Here is a 16,850-nt window from a genome sequence, read left to right on the forward strand (position 1 = left end):
TTCTGCATCCCAAATAAGTGTCATTTCCCGCCACCAGTGTCCTCGAAAGCTGCCGATATACGACAGGCCGTCTGACGTTACACTGCGGTCGCATTTTGCACATTCCAGCCCGCACCCGCACTGATAGGCAAGCCCCCGGATACAGCTTGCGGAGATCATTACCTTTGACAGTGTCAATCTATCTGAGATAGGAAATATGGATATCTTAACCCTCCGTCACTACCTCCGTCACTACCTCCGTGATTCGGAACGGTCCTTGCGACTAGCCCCATCATTCCGCTACCGTTCCGATAAGAGGGCTATTCCTATCCTGTCTTAGCTCACAAAATCCCATGAACTGAAACAAATTACGGAGTAACCAATCAGAGAATTGTCATTACTGTAGGGTAGCGATCATTATTCCAAAACGGAAGGTACCTTCACGATAAGGAAGGCAGGTATCTCAGGTTTAACCTCTTTATATTTCCCTTTAAGCCTGGCTTATTTAATATACCAGTTTAGTTTTAATAGGCTTATTACAGTAGATTTTATTGATCTTTTAGAGAGAATTAAACCTAAAAGTAATAGGGAAGCAATAGAAATATATTATGTTATATATACGGGCTTATAGCTAGTCAAAAATACTATTATGCCAAAACAGAAGGTATCTTTACGCTAAGGAAGGCAGGTATCTTAAGTTTCTTTACAGATTCTATTGCCCCAATTTGTTACTGAGCTGAGAGAACCGCACCACATCCGGTAAAGGATTGCTGGTCTGGGAGAATCATCTTTACGTCCAAATACATTACTGGGTTACTTGAGTGCCGTTTTGATGCGTTATAACTAAGATTTAATGGACAAAACCAAAGAAAAATGGATTTAGATCATGACGGAGGTGTAAATTTGTGATTACAGACAAATTATGCTTGAACAGTCAAGACCCTCTGCAGGACTTCAAACAAACAGAAAGGCACTCTTTTAATCCAAGCCTATCTTGCCAAACAATTACTTTACATGCATTCCCTCGACGACACTGGCTGCCACAACTGGCATTTTGAACTTCTTCCTACCGACAAAGGCAAAATGGACGACTCCAAGTATAATCCAACCAGACATAACAGCCACTGAGTAGTTCATATTCTCGGGTGTTACCGGCAAAGAACCCGGGAATAGACTGAAGATGATAGAAACTGCCATCCAAATAATGGCAGCCAAGTTCAAGAAAATTCCGAGAACTTTCCCCAACTGGAAAGGGCCCTAATCGGATGACTGCAGCTTGCTTCGGCCCCAGACAAGCATGCATACCACAGGCATCAAATAAGAAAGATACATTCCCGTAGCAAATATGGACAAAATGGCGTTGGACGCTGTGGGGTTGACCAAGTACAGCAAACCAAGAAGCAAATCGAGCACGAAGACTACAAGAACCGCATTGGCTGGGATCTTGAGCCTGGGTTGGATATGCCCGATCCATGAATGAAAGGGAGTAGCGTCATCGCGTGCAAAAGCCCACAAAGTCCGAGAAGCAGATGTCATGCCTGCAGCTTCTGCAGCAATCGCTGTCAAAGCTGACACGAGAACCATGAATGTAGTGCCGACGACTGAATGAGTCGCATCGTAGTAGATCTGAATGAAGGGAAGTCTGTATGGGTAGCAAGGATGCGCTCAAGCGATCCCGCCGAGAAAAGCAACATTGTGACATATCCAACGCCCATGGCACCGTTGATGATGATGCTTCCGATCATTGCAAGGGGTACATTGCGGCGAGGGTGCGGAAGTTCTTCAGCCATGTGGCAAGCACCATCGTAGCCTAAGAATGGATATATAGAGCTGATCATGCCTACAATCCAAGCAACGCCATCGCTCCAATTCGTATCATTGAAGGTCGAAGTGAAGACATATACGGATGTGTTCTTCTTGGACGTGACACCGAGAGCGATTAGAACGGCAAGGAACCCAAATATATGGAGAGCGCCTGTTATTGTTGTTAGAACCTATAAAGCAAAGGGAAGAAAAGAGAGGCGGTGTGATGAGCATACCGGAGATAAAATTGGCTGTTGGGAGGACCTTCTCACCGATAATGTTCAGCAACGCACAGTAGATCAATATGCCGATATAAATGAGGGTAGCGTGCCATCTATCTGCATGATAGGACGGGCTGCTGACGAAGATAAGACCTTGGACCATGAAGCTCGAATAGAAGCCAGCCGACGCAAGCAAAACGACCTGGCCGCCAATAGATATCCACCCTGTCATCCACGAAGCTATCTTTCTACCTCGCTCGGGAGATAAGGCTGTAACCCAATGGTACTGGCCTAAATAAATCTTCAGTCTTGACAGTTCAAAGGTGTGAACGGGTTGCACTGATGAGTACTTACCACCAGATGTCGGATAAATTGAGGCGATCTCGGCAAGAGAGGCTCCAATTGCGAGGGAATAAGAAGGATAGAATACTGTCACGACTGTGAGTAAACTGACAGTCAATGCTACTCAAGGTTTAATCTTACAAGTTATACCAGAGGCATGGCGGGCCGCCGCTTGTCAAAGCCGCGGCGATGGAGGCTGAACAGGCCTCCCATGTGCCCATCAAGCAGAGACAGAGGCCAAGAAGAGATGGTAGCGAGAAGCGTCGTTGGAATTCGTCCTTATAGCCGAGGTGGGCGAGCTCTACCGCATCAGTGTTCTTGGCGTCGGCCATGGAGTGAGATCTCTCCAGATGAAGATCCATCTTCTCCGATGCTACCCGAGTCTTTCGTATTGGACCCATCTTTGAGAATAGCAGTGTGTAAGATATTAAGCTGTCATCTGACGATGATAAGAGAAAACCTTGATTGTTTCAAGAATAAAGAGAGCTGTGTGTGCAATGTATAGTATGTGTTTCTTATATCAGCCATGCCGTCTCTGAACCATGAGTAACTCTATGAGACAGGCAGGATTCGTAAGTTCAGCGCAAGGGTTCCCCTCACCAGGTATATCATATCATTTGGAGAGGATAGCGTGCAGGAGTTGAGCTAGCGCGACAACCGGCCAATTTGGTGGCTATAGACGTTCAAGGTAGGCGGAACACGTCTCCGTGAACATGTTCCGAACAAACAAAAACAACCCATTGGTCTGAATTCACGAGCACGGTTCTTGATCCATCGCGCTCATACATTAATATCCAGTAACACACCTAGGGGGGAAAGAAAATTCGGGATCTTCATCCTAAGTGACAAAAAGGCTTTAGATAACTTAGTGTAGGCTTAGTATAAACTCAGCCTGAGTTTAGGATACCTGTACTAAGTCTATTTTGACACTGTTTATTAATGTTTGATGTTTTCTTTCTCCTGGAGGCGCGCCTACTAAGCTTCACTGATCTGGCGTGGGCAGGGACTGCCACCAAACTCATTCAATTATGTGGCATACAGCAAAGGACCAAGGCCATCCCGCATCTCCGTGAGCACCCCGTATTTTCGGCTTGACCTTGAGACCTAGCTGACGGACTCTGCCATGGGAAGCGGAACCATTAGTCCGCGATCTGCGCCTGGCCGACCCTGTAGACTTGTGGGTGATAGCAGGCTCGGTTGAGCGGCGCCATATTGGCCAGGATCTCAAGAACACCATAGGCAGGATACGAAGGACCTGTTGTACTATCTAAACCTAATCTAGTAGCTGGTTACAATTTACTCTCTGGTAGAAGGCGTCTGCTCGGAAGATGGTCTTTTGGCCCAGGGATTAAGTGATCCAGGTCTCTTGTGTTCACATAACCAGGGTGAGCGTCCCGCATCAAGTCCGTCATTCCACAAAGCCTCATAGCGGTCTCCATCTCGTCCTTGATAACTGCAAGACGAGTTAGCATCTACTCAAATTTGGCAGGATGGGGAACGAACTGTTGATTGCATGCTCAACTCCTTCTTGGCCATAACCAAGAGAATACAACAGCGGGCGGCCAAAGCCGACTGCTGAAGCGCCAAGACATATAGCTTTGACAATATCGGATCCCCGTCTAAATCCTCCATCAATGAGGACTTTCATACCTTTGAACACTTCTGGACAGATCCTGTTCACTTCCAAAAGCGTTAGAATAGCAGGGGCTGCACCATCAGCAGCCCGTCCGCCATGATTACTGATGACGATGCCGTCGCAGCCCACAGCCAACGCCATCTGTGCATCGGATGCTCGCTGGATACCTTTGACCACGATTGGTATGTCTCCAAGAATGCTACGTAGCCACTTGATGTCATCCCAACAAACAGTGGGGTCAATGAAAGACGAAGCAAGTCGCGCAAATCCGGCCCCTTTCTTGTCTCTTGTCTGTCCAGACCCTGAACTTGACGAGGCTCGCTCATCCTCTTCTCGCTTTGATATCACGGGAACATCCACTGTTACAAAGAGAGCCTTGACCTTACCGGTAGCAATAGCGTCCCGAATGGCGGCCTCGGATTTTGATCGGTCTTTGTTCACGTACAGCTGGAAGAACGCGTGCTTCTCCGTAGCTCCCAAGATCTCTAGATGAGGATATGACGACGGTGTAGCAAAACATTGGACTATGCCTGTTTTCGCTGCTGCCCGCGCCAGTGTGATCTCGCCTTCAGCGCCTCCGAGCTTGGACCCTCCTGTGGGCGAGATGTATATGGGGAATGAAAGGTCACACCCGAATAATCTCTGACGAGTATTTATCTGCCCAACTTTCCTCATTATTTCTGGTCGGAGCCAAATCCGATTGAGAAATGTATTATTTGCATCGCGCGTGATGTTGTCGTTGGAGCCGGTGTGAATGACTGCCCAAGGCTTAGTGGCGAGGAACCTTTCCGCTACTCGCTCGAAGTCGTTCAGGTTGATGATTTCACTCAGATCAGGCTTGGACTTGGTTTCAGGTACGATAACAACCGTAGCGTCAATCTTGGAATTGGCAACCTTCTCCTGGTCCTTCCATGCCTCATCGATTGTCGCTGTGTCCAGCATGCCTATGTAGCATGTTGTAGGTAAAGATTTCTTGATCAAGGACGGGGAATGTATCTCGTTGTACGACGTGGAAGCATCTCGACCGGCGTGTTGATAAATGACTGTTGGGTTAACACTTGTTGTGACACAGAGGTTACGGTAGTAGGCTTACTCTCTTCCCCACCAGGATGTTCAGGCGCAAACTCGGTCATGTCGTATACCTCTCCATTGACGACAATCCAGATATCCTGTTGTGTCCCATGTTGACGTATTTCCGCCACGCTCACTTTCTCGGCCATTATAATTATGTTGGGTTGAGATTTCTAGAGCTTGACGGATCAGTGCCTTGGAGAAGGCCTCTGGTCTTCCTAATTGCTAGTCCCAGGAGAAACTGAGAATTGGTGTGCCGACACAAAAAATATGGCTTATACGTAATAGCCATCACTCCATTGGCTCACCCAAGCCTGGCTCAACCGTCCAGATGAGTAGCTGTTGATGGCTGATGCCCTTCGAACTCGGCTCTTGCACGGTACACTCCCGCACGGGAGCGGGCATCACAGTCCGTACGTAGTGTTAAACGACTGCGGTAATGTACCCCGTTCAACACAGATGACCCATCTCCACAGTTGTTCCTCCGATCCAGTCTCCTAATAGAGAACTGACGGGATTGATCCAGTTGGTGGAGGAAAACCTGACTTAGGAACGTTCCGATAGCTTCTGACTGGCTATGGAAAACCCCAACGTAGCTTCCGAAGTGGATTATCCTGTAAACGATGAAGGAGATGAGACGGCACGGGATTTACGATTAACGGTTCGCGGAGAAACATACGGGGAAGTAGTCGCGACAGTTCAATACAAATGTTCCTGTCGCTGACTCTGATATCAGATATCCCACCACCGTATCATTGCCCCTACTTCAGTCATAATTCATCTAATCTCACCATCACACAAATCTAGCATCATGGCAGACGATCGCTTCTACACCACTACTCCCAAATACTCCAAGAAGGTCCTGAACCAAGGGGACCCAGATTACGAAAAATGCCGACGAATGAACCCCACTGCCCACAAGATTGAACGTTTTCCTGCTGAGATTCACATTCCCGAGACACCTGCTGAAGTGGCCAAGGCTCTTGCGCGTGCAACCGAGCTTGGTGTACCTATTGGCGTTCGATCTTCGGGCCACATCTTCCATTTTCCTGCCCTTTGGCACGGTGGCATCCTCATAGATGCGGTCAATCTGAACCGCCGCATCGACTATGACCCGGTCACCAAGGAGATCTGCTTCGGTCCCTCCTCTCGAGTCGAGGAACTCGCTGCCAAGCTAAAGGAAGTCAACCGCTTCTTCCCCCATGGCCACGCTCCTACTGTTGGATCAGCAGGCTTCATGCTGGCTGGTGGCCAAGGTTGGTTTGTTCGAGGCTGGGGCGCGACGAACCAAACATGGATCACCAAGATCGAGATGGTTGTTCCTGATGGCCGCACGCTCATCGCTAGCCGTACCGAGAACCAGGATCTCTTCTGGGCAGCTCGCGGTAGTGGCATGGGCTTCTTCGCTGTTGTTACACGCTTCTGGGGTCGCACAATTGAGAGATCTACCATGTGGGAGAAGACACTCAAGTTCGTGATCAATGATGACAACTACATGGCCCTGATGAGTTGGGCTATTGAACGTGGCCGAGATACTCCCAAGTACGGCACTGATCTGAACCTGACCATCGACTACCGTGAGAAGTATGATCCGGCCTACACCACAGATGACGTTCCTCCCAACGCGACGCTTGTTCTAACTCTGAACAATCTTTGCTATACCGATACGCAAAGAGAAGCCCGCACTCTGCTCAGCGCATACGATAGGATTACACCCGAGGTTGCTGACTTTCTCATCGAGTCAAAGCCTGTCCAGGTGCGAACATTTGAGGAGGTGTTTGCCCGCAAGCGTACTTTCCTAGGTAACGCCGGTCAAGAGCGCTGGTCTATCAACAGCATCATGAACGATCCAGATGTTCCTTTAGCTCGAGTAAGTGTATCTCCAGAAGTAAACGTGGTACATAACACTAACCATTCTTGTCCAACTGCAGCTCCTCGAAGGTATTCGACCTGCCATGCTAAAACTGCCGACCCGTGTCTCTTCTGTCTTCATCTGCCACTGCGACATCAAGCCAGATGAGGACGACGCCTGCTTGAGTCTGCCTCAAGATCTGTATATCTCAACACTCACTGGCTGGACCGACCCCAAGCTTGAGCCCGCCATCATGCAGCCCATGCGTGACTATTACAGACAGGCTTTCCCTGTTGCTGTGGGCCAATACATCACCGATATCGATATCAACTGTGAAGATGCCAACGTGAGCAGTACCAAGCACCCAAGTTAAATCATTTGCTGACGTGTTTTCTCTTCTTATAGTCCAAGGTCATGAGTGATACTGCCTTGGCCAAATTCCTTCGTATTCGTGAGAAATACGACCCCAAGGAGCTGTTCCCTACCTACAAGGCCTTTGTGAAGACGTCGGAGAAGATTAACAAGCTACAAAACAAGTCAAGACTGTAGAGTGTAGACTATAGGGAGGTCATTTAGTATAGCCTGTTGCAATAAAGTCGTGATCTTTCCTGACTTCCCCCACATTACAGAAGCTGGGCTAGCCTGGGCCTACTTGACCGCGTATTTTGGATATCATTGCGAGTCCCTAGATGCACCAATGCCGCATCATCCAATGTAAATAAGCCAAACATGCATTCTCCCGCATCAATCAGGACATTTTCATACGTGAGCTTACATATAGGCACCATGTGACGCACCACTTCGTCACTGCAAGCCTCCATTGGCCATTGCGCATCGATGTCACCGAACTACGAATGTGCTGACAATATCTTCCACTAGCAGCGATCCAGACTTCGAGGTGCCCTAGCAATTATGGTTTACTTGACGAAGATCTTGCACATGTTCTCATGATCTCACTACATAAGCTTGTATCTGATTGTGGCAACGAATATAAATACATCTGTAAAGTTCCAAGATGCTCTACCTAGACCCTTATCCTAGGACTGCACAGTGAAGCCCATCCCCTCCCATCCTGCCCGCACCTTGCTCTTTATGTCTTCCGGGTACGACTTAACGAAACTACATTCCCTGAAGTTCCTCTTTCCCTGATATTCAATCGGCATCAAACAGTCTGAAATAACCTTACCGCCCTGAGTTGGATTGCCGTGTGGCCCGTGAGACATGTAAGGCGTAATTGGGTGGCCTCTAACCTCCTCGAACAAAGTCTCGTCCTTGCCAGGACGACATCGAGTGATTAAAGCCCACATGATATCATTCCAGTCAAAAACGTCAACGTCGTCTCCAACTAAGATGATACGGTTGACAAGCATACAGCTCTTGTCCTTGAATGCAAGGTCACCTATTCTCTTGCACAGCTCGGCCGAACCAGTTTTCATGTCTCCCAGTTTCTCTGTGTCAACTTGTAGCGCACACCATGTGGCGTATGTCTCGAGGGGACAATTGGCCTCTTTGATCGGGAGTCCTTCGCGCTGTAACAGCTCGAGAAGTTCGGCAGATGCAAGTGCTGCCGTTGTGTGCTGGAGGGTGTCGCAGGTTAGTAGCCATAACGGAGACTAACTGGAGGGAAGGATCTCACCGATTCATCTGTGATACGGCCCGGGACCGACACAGGCATGATAGCATCATTCCGATATGTGATGGCGTCGACAGTGAAGAGAGGCTGCATGCGTCGATCCCCCTCGAAGATGACTCCCATGTAATCCTCAAAGGGACCTTCATACGCCTTGTCCATCAGCGAAAGTGTGCCCTCGAAGACAATCTCGGAGTTGGCAGGGACAAGGAGATTATTAAGCTCGCATTTGACAAGATCAAGCGGCTTGCCGACTAATGCGCCAACATATTCAGCTTCAGAAACACCCTCTGGTACCGGCATGGCAGCTGCTAATGATGCAGCCGGGGGAACACCAAAGGCCAAGGCCCAGGGAACTTCCTTTCTGCCCGCTGCCAACCAGGCATCGCGGATCATAGAATTGTGCTGGCCGCCTCCGACAAGGCAGACTATACGATTCTGATCGTAGACCATTCCGCGGAAGATTGACCAGTTCGTCCAACTTCCATCAGGCATTTGAAGGACATGTACACCGTATGTTTGGATGTACTTGCCTCCATCGCCAGTGTGAAGATAAGGCACGGGTAGAGTGGTGAGATCAACCTTGTCTCCCATAATCTTGTTGTCCTTGCATGGGCCCGATGGGAGCACATTGGGAGGCAGAACTTTAGCCCTCTTGCCCGATTGCCATCTGTGGCATATCTCCTTCCAACTGGCAGTAGGCTCCAGTCCAAGACTTCTAGCTATTCGGCCATATCTGTCCTTCTCGTTCGGCCGAAGACTGGCTGCGTTGCCCGCTACACGCCACAGACCGTCACGCGCACCCTTTATGTTGTTGAAGAGAGGGGCTTTGTCATTGACTTCGCTGACACGTCGGATAATTGCGCCGAGTTCTAAATGAGGGTCAACTTCGGTGTTGATTTCAACTAAATCGTTGTCGTGGCGTAGGATGTCTAGGAATTTGCGATAGTCGAGTTGCGCCTCTTGGGGGTCTGGCCCATCAGCATTTTGAGAGGTGCTGTATTTTTTGCTGGATGGCAGAGCGCCAGCGATACGTCCTCGCTCCATTAGACTTTTGGTTAGGCCTCTTGGGGACAACAGCCGCAGCTTACTCAGTGCTTGTAGCATCACGCTCAGAAGGACAGTTTGATGTTGGGATACTCAATTGCTCAGAAACATCCAATCATCCTTCAATTGGCAACATTATCATCCATTTGAATGACATCGCCGTCGCCTCCATCACTGGCCCTAAGCCGTCCGTCTTGTTACAGCGGATGTTTAGCACTGAAGTCTAGCGGCCGAACGCTAAGTTAGGAATGAGTTCGGACACTGCGGAATCCTCCGAAGAGGCACACAATCGCGAGCGAGCGAGCCACTGAAATTGAGAACGCCAGCGGCCGACTCAACGCCTCAGGACCATTCCTTGGGCTCTTCACAGAATATCGGCCGTTCAGTTCTAGATACCTTTGAGCCACCGCGTACGGCGATATTGTGCGGAATCAAGACGCCTTTAGTACAATTTCTCGATTGCCGCGCCATACATAGTTGTTAACGGCTCCTGGCAGTCCCACATGCAAGTCATCTCAGCTACTGTTATCAATTTAACTCTGATCCAACTATGAGAAAACCTACTCAGTTCCGGCGCATTCATTCGCCTTCGAAGCTATTATCTGCTCGTGGGTTACAGTATCAACAACGCCAGAGCCCTCTTTTCCCTCACCCAAAGCCAACATCCGGGCGCAGTTTCACTGTTCCAGGCAAACCATTGAACCGATCAACAACTTTCATCTCATCCTCTATTCAACAAGCGCCATCTCGCCCTCGTCGCATTGTCGTGGGGATCACCGGGGCCACAGGAGCACCATACGCCATCGCTTTGCTGAGGCTCCTGCGTCAACTTGGCATAGAGACGCACGTTGTCATTAGCAAATGGGCGCTGGCGACTCTTAAGTACGAGACGACCATGACTGAAGAGCAGATTCGCTCACTGGCATATGCCAATTACACTGCAAGAGACGTTTCAGCCCCCATCGCATCAGGTTCATTTCAGCACGATGGTATGGTCATTGTCCCCTGCAGTATGAAGACACTTGCAGCTGTAAGAAGCGGCTACTGTGATGACCTGATATCCCGGGCGGCAGATGTGACCTTGAAGGAGAACAGGAGATTACTCATGGCTGTGCGAGAGACGCCGTTGAGTGATGTCCACTTGGACAATATGCTGTTCCTACGGCGAGCTGGGGCTATCATATTTCCGCCAGTTCCCGCATTCTACACTAACCCTGACAGTCTGGAGGATGTAGTTGATCAGAGCGTGGGCCGCATGTTAGACTTGATGGGAATTCACACAGATGGATTTGAGAGATGGGACGGATTCAAGCAGAACAAGTCAGTAGTAAGACCAGCACAGGCTAATAAAGCATCCCATGCCTAATTCCATTCATAACCTACTTGTTCAAGACTGCCATAGAAGTGAACCCGGACTAAGAGTGGGCCATTTATCCATAGATATTGGAAACTGACCAGATCCAAACCAGGGCATCGAGTCAGAGGAAGCTGGAGAATTGATAGCAAATGGTAAGTCGTTCTCCATATCCAAGAATGCTGAGTCAAGTAGCTCCTCGTTTCCTCTCGAAATTCTCATTGGCTGAGTCTCTTGTGATGCGGGTACGTTCACAGACATATTCCCATTTTGCTGCATGTTCTGAGCTGTCATGCCCGTGGCTGTGCACTGATGGTTCTGAGCTTCCTGCACAGGGTATTCATCAGCACCTACAACGCCCATTTGCACTAGTAAGTCCCTCATACCCCCGAGGCGTCTTTGCAACCTCCTCGCAGCTCGCGAGGACTTGCTGTATGTACTTGACAGCAAGTACGCGTTCTCAAAGTTTCTCTTTGCCTGCTCGAAGAAGTTGGTAGGGAGAGCATCGCTGACGTTGTCACGATTTCCCTGAACATATGCCAGCATGAGAAACAACAACGCACAGCCAGCAGCTAGGATATGCTGAAACGGTGGGTGTTGTTTCTGATAGACATCAGTGTACCGGTTAAGCCGCGTCAGCGTGTCAACGATGCAGTTCACTAATTCGACGCCGGGCTCAATGCTACGTTGACTGACGGCACTTGGCACGTTTGGGAAGAAAAAGGGTCGAAGGAGAATTCCGCGAACGGCGTGGGCACGAAGATGTAGGAGTATGGCCCAAGCTGGAGGAATCGTCGCATTCGCATGTTCCATATTCTGTAATGGCCCAAAGTCAAACTTTCCCACCGATTTCTTTCGCCATTGCTCGATCTGGAAGTTCATAAATTCAAAGTCGTCATTGTCTTCACAACAGGTCCCCTTGGCGCCTCGTATTATGGGCTCGCTGAATTTGTCACTGACGGCAGTGAAGGCTGTCATGGCCATTAGGTACGGGTTTTTGAGCTACAGGCCACATTAGTTAGTCAGTCAGTCTAGTTATTGAACAGGAATGATCATTTACCCTTTGTCGTAACTCAGTGTCAAATTCCCAGTTACTGAAGTTTGTCGGCAATCCTGTAGACGCGCTCCATTGCCGGTCAAGAACCTGAATTGTACTGACAATGACAGCATGTTCTTCAAGATCGGCATCCGTTTTCACAACATGCCGTAACACATCGGTGTTGTGCAGACCAGACTCCATAAAGGTCCGACCAGCAAGTCCACACATACGCCAGGCATACCGGGGCATATTCTTATAGTAGTGAAGAAGTCCTACTAAAAGGATAATTACTATATGCTTGATGGTTGGCATTGGCGAGACAATCTTTGCATTGATGAGTTCTCTGCAACTCAGGTAGAGAGTCTCAGCAATTCGTAATGACTCGGATCCAGGTATCGTGGACTCTACACAAAGAGCTACTGCAATAGCAAGATTGGCGACAATAAGATCCTCTTCATCCGCAGCTGATAGAATGCAGTTATGCGACGAGGTTTGCTTGGAGTACCAGTATTCGACCGTTTTGACAAGCGACGGGGCATCAACAATGGGATGGTACTCACATATCGTCTCTTGGAAGACGATAAGAAGAGAGTTGACTTCCCTGGAGCTGAGGATGTTTCTAAAGAGCAGTAATCTCTGCTGCCGTGGCAACGACGATATCTGCAGCTGAGTAGGTCGGTTAAGGTTACCAAATTGATCGATCTCCACATCCTCATCATCAGATTGGTTCTCTTCGATGCTGAGAGGAAGTTGCTTCTCCGCCTTGGAAGTGGCAACGTTCAATAACTTGCTCTGGGCAAGGTTGAAGCTGTAATCTGGACTTGTTGGCCCGTAGAACTTACTGTTCCGGCGAGCTTCCTTGGTCCCGACGACAGGAGGTGTTATTAAAGACTGAGACACTTGAAGATCCGGATCTACCAGCGTCTGGCTCGACGCCGTGTAAAGAGATTGAGGAGCCATGTTCTTCTCTGTATTGTTTTGCCTCACTTGTGCCGCCAGAGATTCAACTTGTTGCTGAAGATTTGCTAGAAGACTTCCTAGCGATGCCGTCTGATTTCTGCTGCAAACTTCAGTAAAACAAACACCAAGCCTTTCAACCTCACAGATGTCTCTTACGTATCGCTGTAGGGTTGCTGTTCTTGCGAAAGATGCGGCTCAAGCTGCCGCCTCATCTGGTCATCCTGCAGCTGGGCCGGATTCGCATCACGCCAATCGTTGGTTGGCAGGGTATACACGCAATGCTGATTGCGACCGACGCAGTGTTCGCAGGGATATCTGCCGCTGCATCGGCCCTTGCGCTTACGGCATGCGTCGCATGCTCGTGTGGCATATCGCACTCGCTTCTTGCCTGTGCTTTCACTTTCACCTTTTGAAGCTGCTAACCGTTTGGCTGACTGGTTTTGACTCATGTTGGTTTGGCAGCAATGGCGGTGAGCAGCAGACCACAGGAAAGATTAGGTAGTGGTAAATGAGACAAAGCAGGATGACTTATCTCGGGAAAGGAATTAAATCACAAAGCCTGGCCAGAATTTGACACGGCGAACAGTGGTGCAAGCAAGACAATTGCACTGCAAGCGATCTTTATACCAAGGTTAGTCTGGCTACAGCTCATAAATCCTTAGATACGAAACTTCATACGGAGTACATCTCACCTAGGTCTCGAATATTACTAGACTACCTATAGTACTATACTACCATTGGTTAAACCAGCGATATACAGCGGTAGTCACAGTGGATCTATGACTAGAACACTAACACTCGACCACAATGAGATTCGTACTCTACACTAAATTGCCAAAACGCGGGGAAAAAGTGGCCCTTGAACCTACTGACCTTAGCTGGCTGGGGGAAGCAAGGGGTGAAGATAAGGGATCCCACGCTGCGCGACTCAGATAACTAATCAGAGACCAATGGTTGAGTTAATCCACTGGATGTGACCCCCCCAAAGATAAACAAAGTTCAGGGCGACGAGAATAGCCGAGCCGCAGCCTTTGGGCTGCATCTAATCTTGTGACTTGCCAGAAGAGCTAACTCAAGGGCCTTTTTGGATAAGTACTACCTGATATCATTCATGTATTTAATTAGGGTATATAATCATTGATCTCTTCTGCTAGGTAAGTTCTAACTTACGTAGTGGTAATAACTTGAAGGGCTATCTGCAAATGCCGCTCATATCTATGCGCCTTGTTCACTCTTGCAGATTAAGGAGATTGAGAATCACTGTGCTGCCCGTATGAACAAATGAGAGGCAGTTTCAAGCTACGGAAAGAAAGATCCACAATATTACCAATCTCAAGAGTTAGGGCCGGAACAGTGTCGGAATGATGTCGGAAACTAGTGGGGCACTGACGAAGGAAGCTAAAACTCCCCTGTTCCGGAACGGGCTTGGTTTTACGCGAGCTTGGCGAGGCAAGACAATGTCGATGAGGGACAGAAGACATAGGACGGGAGGAAAGCGAGGCAAGATGATCTTTTGACATTGCAAACGATAAAGCAGAGATTTACCTATTTGTCACTCTTATAGTTTGTACTACAGGTGTCTGGGTTCAGAGTCCATGCCTGGTGCGGTTGAGCTGTGTCTAGCAGCTTTTTTAAGGGTGATTATATTTTAACATAAAAGTTTGGTGTTTACAATGTCTGGAGTTTCGTATCCATTTGCAACATTAAGGCCTGTATATAATTAGTAGTCAATCTGTTAGATACTGGTTTTACTAAATAATATATTATAACATTATTTAGTTAAATCCTAAGTGCTAGAGGAACTATAGGGTAAGGCAAGCTAATAAAATGGTGCCTGAATTCTCAGGCTTACTTTATTGCACTTAGCTAGTCAATTACAGCTACCATTGTCCGTTGCCCTTCCCCTAGATAATTACAGCCCAAGGCAGGCTGCAGTAGCTTTCTAGATCTGTAGTGATCATACTGCGCTCCCATAACTCTCTTACTCCATCCAAGTTACTGTCTTGCAGTACAAAAACTCATTCAACCCTTGGTATCCGTTAAACCGACCAAAACCACTCTTCTTAACACCTCCATGCGGCAGGGCAAACTCATCATGCACTGTCATAGAATTGATATGCACTGCGCCTGAGTCTAGCTGCTCAGCGACACGGAAAGCAGTTCCCAGGTCTTCAGTATAGATCGATGCTGAAAGGCCATAGTCAGTGTCATTAGCTAGTTTGATAGCCTCGTCCTCTGTGTCAAAGGTGAACCACGAGACGCTTGGTCCAAACGACTCCTGACGATATAAGTCCATTGACGTTGACATGTTGGTAAGTACAACGGGACGCATCTTGGTATCGACAGTATTGGCATCTAGGTCCGTGTTGAACATATCGAGAGGCTTTGCACCCTTAGAGATGGCATCCTTGACAAGAGCCCTGTTCTTCTTGGCGGCGGCAGACGTGATGAGAACTGGAGTATCCTCCTGAGACCCAAACATTGCGTTGACTGTTTTAGCCAGCACATCTTGGAACTCAGTGGCGATGGAGGAGTGCACCAAGATACGTTCTGTAGCCATGCAAACTTGTCCAGCCTTGAATTGAGGTCAGCAGCCTGGCGAGATATGGAAGAGATGAAAGCTTTTAACCCACGTTAAAAAAGGCGCCCCTTGCACAGTTTTCGGCAGCCTTGGTAAGATCTGCATCCTTCAATACAATGGAGCTGGCCTTACCACCAAGTTCCATGACCACTGGCTTCAAGTGTTTACCAGCAATGGATGAGATGATAGCACCGACGCCGCTACTTCCAGTAAAGTTGATTTTCTTCATGTCAGGATGACTCACAAGGCTCTCTATCACGCTAGGAGCTTCTTGTGCCCGGTGGAACACAAGGTTAAGGCAGCCATCAGGGAGACCAGCCTCACGCAACACATCAGTGATGGCCCAGTAGCAGGCTGGAGTCAGCTCCGCTCCCTTGAGAATGGCTGTGTTGCCAGTAGCCAGGGGAAACGTGATGGAACGTAGACCAAGGTGAAATGGTGCGTTCCTGCACGAGAGTCAGTTTACTAGCAACTCATATGCCAGAACACAGGCGAGGTAGGTACTTACCATGGGGCAATACCAAGGTTCACACCATAGGGCCTCTTGAGGATCATGGCACGCATCCCTTCATGAATGGACTCTGGAAGACTACCAGTAACGGCGCCGGCAATTCTTCCAGCAGTATCCTTCAAGCCCTCAATGGCAAGTCCAAGAATGAAATTTTGGAAATCAACGCCTGCTCCCATCTCCTGGTGTAGGTAGTGAAGCAGCTCCTCTCTCCGCTTCTCCATGATGTTGGCAGCTGACAGGAAGATATCGCGTCGGTGAGAGGGTTTGGTCTTGGACCAGGCAGGAAACGCCGCGTTTGCAGTAGAGACGGCTTCATCGATGTGATTTTGGGAAACGGCAGAACAGTTCCAGATTACCTCGTTGTTGAGCGGGCTTATGGCTTGGAAGGTCTTGTCTGTTACGATATCCTTGCCGTTGATGATGAGAGGAATGGTCTTGCTGGTGGAGAAGTTTCGTGACAAGGTGGACCTGGCTCTGCGCATCATGCGCCCTGATGTAAGGAAGCGATTCATGATATATGAATTACAGGTAAAAATGGCTCTACTGAAGGACTTGTCAAGATCAACGTCAATCTCGTTTGCTTCGATGGTAAATTCGCTCAATTAATATGAAGTAGAGTGGAGAACCGTCATACGCCGTAGAATGTATACACGTGTAATCGGCCATAATGGTCATACTCACATGTAATTATGCATAGGCGATTGTTAAACATGAGTGGCGCAGCTCCGATCCCTGGTGGAGGCCGGTCGGATCCTAGAGACGTTAGCGTATCGGAATCCAGGACGGGCAAACGGCATGCATTAGCGTGAGCTACCCCGGAAATC

At 48.6% G+C, this 16,850-nt stretch overlaps 7 protein-coding genes across 7 annotated transcripts; 2 read left to right on the top strand and 5 right to left on the bottom strand.

The window, feature by feature from the left end:
• Window positions 1–1,236: 1,236 nt before the first annotated feature.
• FPRO_05479 (uncharacterized protein) lies at window positions 1,237–2,746 on the bottom strand (the record flags this gene model as incomplete). The annotated part of the gene is made up of 5 exons (XM_031231101.1): window positions 1,237–1,621; window positions 1,672–1,954; window positions 2,019–2,294; window positions 2,358–2,452; window positions 2,496–2,746. 5 exons carry the CDS (start codon window positions 2,744–2,746, stop codon window positions 1,237–1,239), a joined length of 1,290 nt encoding a protein of 429 aa, XP_031081172.1.
• Window positions 2,747–3,634: 888 nt separating this feature from the next.
• Window positions 3,635–5,201, bottom strand: FPRO_05480 (putative CYB2-lactate dehydrogenase cytochrome b2; the record flags this gene model as incomplete). The annotated part of the gene is made up of 3 exons (XM_031231102.1): window positions 3,635–3,798; window positions 3,849–5,024; window positions 5,075–5,201. The coding sequence occupies 3 exons, from the start codon at window positions 5,199–5,201 to the stop codon at window positions 3,635–3,637; spliced, it is 1,467 nt and encodes a 488-aa protein (XP_031081173.1).
• Window positions 5,202–5,863: 662 nt separating this feature from the next.
• On the top strand, window positions 5,864–7,453 carry FPRO_05481 (uncharacterized protein; the record flags this gene model as incomplete). Its single annotated transcript, XM_031231103.1, has 3 exons — window positions 5,864–6,922; window positions 6,984–7,250; window positions 7,310–7,453. 3 exons carry the CDS (start codon window positions 5,864–5,866, stop codon window positions 7,451–7,453), a joined length of 1,470 nt encoding a protein of 489 aa, XP_031081174.1.
• A 488-nt stretch (window positions 7,454–7,941) lies between these two features.
• On the bottom strand, window positions 7,942–9,581 carry FPRO_05482 (uncharacterized protein; the record flags this gene model as incomplete). Its single annotated transcript, XM_031231104.1, has 2 exons — window positions 7,942–8,481; window positions 8,541–9,581. The coding sequence occupies 2 exons, from the start codon at window positions 9,579–9,581 to the stop codon at window positions 7,942–7,944; spliced, it is 1,581 nt and encodes a 526-aa protein (XP_031081175.1).
• A 550-nt stretch (window positions 9,582–10,131) lies between these two features.
• FPRO_05483 (putative PAD1-phenylacrylic acid decarboxylase) lies at window positions 10,132–10,947 on the top strand (the record flags this gene model as incomplete). Its single annotated transcript, XM_031231106.1, has 1 exon — window positions 10,132–10,947. One exon carries the CDS (start codon window positions 10,132–10,134, stop codon window positions 10,945–10,947), a length of 816 nt encoding a protein of 271 aa, XP_031081176.1.
• Window positions 10,948–10,968: 21 nt separating this feature from the next.
• FPRO_05484 (uncharacterized protein) lies at window positions 10,969–13,383 on the bottom strand (the record flags this gene model as incomplete). The annotated part of the gene is made up of 3 exons (XM_031231107.1): window positions 10,969–11,937; window positions 11,996–13,031; window positions 13,091–13,383. 3 exons carry the CDS (start codon window positions 13,381–13,383, stop codon window positions 10,969–10,971), a joined length of 2,298 nt encoding a protein of 765 aa, XP_031081177.1.
• A 1,532-nt stretch (window positions 13,384–14,915) lies between these two features.
• On the bottom strand, window positions 14,916–16,538 carry FPRO_05485 (uncharacterized protein; the record flags this gene model as incomplete). The annotated part of the gene is made up of 3 exons (XM_031231108.1): window positions 14,916–15,509; window positions 15,568–15,961; window positions 16,024–16,538. The coding sequence occupies 3 exons, from the start codon at window positions 16,536–16,538 to the stop codon at window positions 14,916–14,918; spliced, it is 1,503 nt and encodes a 500-aa protein (XP_031081178.1).
• Window positions 16,539–16,850: the final 312 nt, after the last annotated feature.

This window comes from Fusarium proliferatum (assembly GCF_900067095.1).
Source record: "Fusarium proliferatum ET1 genome assembly, contig: FPRO_scaffold004, whole genome shotgun sequence".
In the NCBI taxonomy this organism is placed as follows: domain Eukaryota; kingdom Fungi; phylum Ascomycota; class Sordariomycetes; order Hypocreales; family Nectriaceae; genus Fusarium; species Fusarium proliferatum.